Source organism: Benincasa hispida, chromosome 3 (genome assembly GCF_009727055.1).
Source record: "Benincasa hispida cultivar B227 chromosome 3, ASM972705v1, whole genome shotgun sequence".
NCBI lineage: Eukaryota > Viridiplantae > Streptophyta > Magnoliopsida > Cucurbitales > Cucurbitaceae > Benincasa > Benincasa hispida.
Window position 1 is genome coordinate 61,233,312 of NC_052351.1, and position 4,963 is coordinate 61,238,274.

Here is a 4,963-nt window from a genome sequence, read left to right on the forward strand (position 1 = left end):
TATCACATATAAATTGTGATATTTTACTATTATCTATAAATATTTTTATTAATTTTACTATTTAAAATAATTTTTTTAAAAAAATAACATCAAACATTATTAATAATCAATAAAAATATAATTGACGTGAAAATAAAAGGGTTGAAAATTAGGGACCATTATAAACTCAAAACAGGAAGGGGAAAAAAAAAAAAAAAAAAAGGGAACCGGGACCCAGAACCCGAATGAGGTAGGATAAATAAGCGGAGCTAAGCGGGATTTTAGGGTTTCTTCTGTCGTCAGATTCTTCGTCTCGCTGATCTTCTACTCATCTCTAACGCCATGACTGCTCAAACCCAGGAAGAGCTTCTCGCCGCTCAGCTTGAGGAACAAAAGATTAATGTAATCTCACTCTCTTTCTCTCTCTTTCGTGTCTTTTCCTTCCTATATCTGAAAGATTTGTCACAAGAGCTCAGTTTTAGGTTGTTTCTTACACTGAAGAGCTTGTACTTACTTGTGGTAGTTTGAAATCAGCTGCAATCAATAGATTTTCTTGTTTTCTACTCATTTTCTTACTTGGGTTGTTTCGTTATTCGATCGAAATGTTTTCTTATTTCTAAATTCCAGTACTTGAAGTAGTAAGTAGTTTTCTTTCAACTTTCAAGTCATTTTGGTGTTTATTCATGAGGAAATTTGCTTTTGGTGATTGAATCTGTTTTGGTTTTATTTCTTTTGTTGCTAAATTAGTTGGTTGAAACCATTTGGAGTGACATTTAATTGGAATGTCTGGATTTTAGAATCTTGTGGTTGTAATAATAATGTGAGTTCTGTCATTAATCAAGAAATGAAATATGGGGTTGGGGGTTTTACATTGCAGATTGTGTAACAATCGGTTGTAGACATTGTATGTCCATTTCCCAAGATATAAAATGAGATCTGCTTGTATTTTCCACTGTAAAAAGTATGTTTTGTAATTTTGTACCAACTTCTGCTAATGGTATTGCAGTCTGATGAACCTGTAATTGAGGAGGACGTTGATGACGAGGATGATGACGAAGATGATGACAAGGATGAGGATGATGCTGAAGGTAACTGAACATTTGAACAGTTAACCTTGAATAAAGATTTCCTTATTTGAAAAGAGAACAAAAATGTGCATCACAAAAAACAGCTCTGTAAATATATGGAGAAAAAGATGAACAGATTCATTCCTATCAAGATGTGAAACAACTTGTTTTCGGTTCAATTATAGCATCATCAGTCACTCCCCTTGAGCTATCGATGACATCATGTCAAACCAAAATAAAGATTTCCTTATTAACTCTTAACTCTTAAATTTCTTAATTTTTCTTCCATTGTGCATATGATTATGCCTAATGGGTTTTTCCAAATCCTGTCAATTCATTTGGTTAATTCTGCTATAAGTAGAATGCAAGAAGGAGCTTCAGGAGTTTAGTTATTCTTGCCTTTTGCATTTTTCCTCACAGGGATGCTTTCTTAAGTGACAAATGATTGAAGTTATTGGATTCTTTATCTTATTATCTTATTCATTTTTCATCTGCAGTGGTGCAGGGAATTATATGTATGTGTGTAATCTTAATATAATTTTAAAAAACGAGTTCAAGTTTTTATCAACAGAGAAATGATCAGTAAATTTTATCTAGTGAATGCAGATAATTTGTGTTCATTTCTAGTTAGTTTGGAATGTTGCCTCGACCTTTCTTAGTCTCGTGTTCATGTGTTGCACATGCCTTACTTGATTGGTATATGTTGTGAGAAATGAATTTCTTGTGGCAGGACACGGAGAGGCCAGTGGCAGGTCTAAGCAAAGCAGAAGTGAAAAAAAGAGTCGTAAAGCAATGCTGAAACTTGGAATGAAGCCAATTCCCGGTGTGAGCCGCGTCACAGTCAAGAAGAGCAAAAATGTTGGTTTTTTCGACATCTGAAAATCCAAATCTGATGTTTCTAAATTGATTATCTTACATCTATGGAATTTTCTCTGCAGATTCTTTTTGTCATTTCGAAACCAGATGTCTTCAAGAGTCCCACTTCAGATACCTACATTGTTTTCGGGGAAGCAAAGATTGAAGATTTGAGCTCCCAGCTACAGACCCAGGCTGCAGAGCAGTTCAAGGCTCCTAATTTGAGTAATTTGACATCAAAGCCTGAACCATCGACCGTGGCTCAAGATGATGAAGTTGTCGATGAGACCGGGGTTGATGCCAAGGACATTGAACTAGTGATGACTCAAGCTGGCGTATCAAGACCAAAGGCTGTGAAAGCACTCAAAGCAACTGATGGCGATATCGTATCTGCTATAATGGAACTTACAAATTAATAAGAAGTATCAGGAGGTTGTTTTAATAGGGAGTGGTTGGAATCTTTTTGCCTTCCTTTTTCATATGTTTTACCCGCAGAATTTGAAGTTGAGAGATTTGAATGTTCTGTAAACTCGGTTTTTGTATCACCCTGTGTTGATTATTAGCAGCTATTTACTATTTCTTTCATGAGTTTTCTCCCCTCTGGTGAAGAGGAACATTTTACTTTAACGTGAAAAAAGAAATATTGGGTATCAAAAAACTAAAACATAACTTTTAAAGCATAATTAGATTTAAATTTTACCATAAATGTAAAAGGGAAAAAACTGAGTTCATCTTTCGTATTTTATTGCTTGTCTTGCTTCAAAGTCCTCGAGGCCAGTTTTGAATATATAATTGAAAGCATTTAAAGTCACAAGACAAGATAGCAAAATGGTTGTGTTTTAATTACATTGAAACTTAGGCTGAAGTTCAAGTTTATTATGAGTTTCAATATTGGTTTATCAAGTCTTTTTAACTTCAGAACCTCTAATTGGTTCTAAAACTTTCAATACTTCCATTTTTTCTTCTTTTCTTTTTCGTTTGAAGAAAAACAATTCATTAAAGCTAAACAAACATACAAGCATAATTTTCACTGATAGAAAAGGAACTCAACTAGGGTAAGATGAAAGTCGACAAGTCTCTAGGTCTTCTATACTCGAAGAAGAAGGTTAAACAACAAAATTAGTAACAACATGTGTCAGAGTGCAAGCAATAAAATTATACGAACGATTATACTCAACTAAAGAGTGAACACCAACTCGACATGCAAAAATCAACAAGGCATCAGCCATGTTTTTTGTTTCTGAGATATCGGTAGATGACTCATTAAGAGGACAAATGATATTTGCATAATCGGATTCCACAATCAAAGAAGACAGTAACTTCCCTCTAAGTTAGGAGAGAAGATAAACCAATTTTGGTAGTCTTACCTTCTAAAGCTTTGATGGACCACCCATAATTAAATTGCTTGTACCTATTGCAGATAGGAGATCCTTGAGAGTCATGAATGACTCACCCTAGATCCTCAATCCTTTTTCGCTACACCAAGAGGTATCAACATTAAGTTTCTAGAATCCACTGGAAGGAGGGGACCACCTTTCCTAACTCACATGGTTCTCGAGGTGATAGGGTGTAGATATACAGTTTTTACCATCTATTTTTGCTTCCCTTTTAAAAGGTCAAAATAGTTACTTTTTTGAAGTTTAAATACCAAAATGAACCAAAGGTGAAAATACAAGAATTGAAATGAACATTTTGAAAGTTTAGAGACCAAAATAAACCAAAGCTGAAAGTATAGGAACTAAATGAACATTTCAAAAATACAGCAACCAAAATAAACAAAAACAAAAAATACAAGGATCAAAGTAGTATTTAAACCTAGTTGATACATCCACTAAATTTTAAGTAAATTGATCATAGTTGTCCTAAATTTTATGTCTAAAATACGTAATGCTGATCTAATAAGTACATAAATTCCACAAAATTTCAAGTTTTATCAATTGATCTATTAAATGGTGCCTTTTAAAATTTAAGGGTCTATATAAAAAGTTGGCTAAATTATAAAATATAACTCCGAGCTATATATTTTGTTTAAAAAATATCCTTAAATTTTTTTTAAAAAAATCAATAATTTCCTTAAACCTTTTTTAAAAAGAAAGTTTTAAAACGTTATTGTCATTACATGAACAAAAATCATTAATACATTGTTTAAAAAATACTCTTGAAGTTTTGAAATTGCATTGTCTCCTTTAACCTTTAAAAAACATGCTCTTACCGTTACTATAGTCCCACCTTTTTTCCTTTTGAAACTATCTTGAGTTAAGAAAGAACCAATTTGAAACGACTTATTGATATCCATATTTTTTCATATTAGACATTGCTCAATTCTTATTCCAATTTTTTTGGCAACCAAATGTAACTCAAAACTTAAGATTAAAACATAAAGTTCTACATAGTTTGAAAATCAAAATCTCCCCTCGGAATTTAAGAAAAATGATGAATCACCAAATATAAAAAGGGTTGACATAGGAATATCATCTTCGACCATGATAATTTTTTTTTGTCTGTCTATATTTTTAAATATCATGTCCATATTTAATATTTAAACTTAATTATAAACATATTTATTAAATAAAATTATTTCCCCATTTAAAATTATGTTTCAAAGTTTTCTATTACACTCAGCACATTTCATTTACATTGTAAATTAACTTAAGATAATTATTCAAAAATGTTACTCTCCTGTTAAAAATTAGGTCTCAAAGTATGCTACCACATCTAAGACATTTCATTTGCATTGTAAATTAACTTAAAACAAAAAATATATAGCTTTAGATATTATTTTCTTTAAATACTTGATTTCATAATAAACATTCTATTAATTGAACTCAATAAAAAATAAATTCAATTCAAATTTAAACTATATCATAAAAACTAAACCATAAAATTTCACTACAGGAAAAGAGACCCATGATAACTTCAAAAACGCTATAGTAGGTTTGTTATAGTGTTTTTTTGCAAAGTCATGACAACCCACGCTGCTAAAAGCATGAGGCATTTTATAACATTTTTAAAATGCTATAAAAAGTCCACCCTTTTTACCACATTTAGTTTCATGCTATTAA

General features: G+C 31.7%; 1 protein-coding gene and 1 non-coding gene across 2 annotated transcripts; one reads left to right on the forward strand and one right to left on the reverse strand.

Annotated features, from left to right (window-relative positions):
* Positions 1-223: 223 nt before the first annotated feature.
* Positions 224-2,486, forward strand: LOC120072695 (nascent polypeptide-associated complex subunit alpha-like protein 1). Its single transcript, XM_039025149.1, has 4 exons — positions 224-381; positions 986-1,067; positions 1,777-1,904; positions 1,985-2,486. The coding sequence occupies exons 1-4, from the start codon at positions 322-324 to the stop codon at positions 2,315-2,317; spliced, it is 603 nt and encodes a 200-aa protein (XP_038881077.1). The 5' UTR covers positions 224-321; the 3' UTR covers positions 2,318-2,486.
* LOC120074828 lies at positions 1,129-1,278 on the reverse strand. Its single transcript, XR_005481107.1, has one exon. It is a non-coding gene; the product is annotated as a small nucleolar RNA snoR2/U65 (small nucleolar RNA).
* Positions 2,487-4,963: the final 2,477 nt, after the last annotated feature.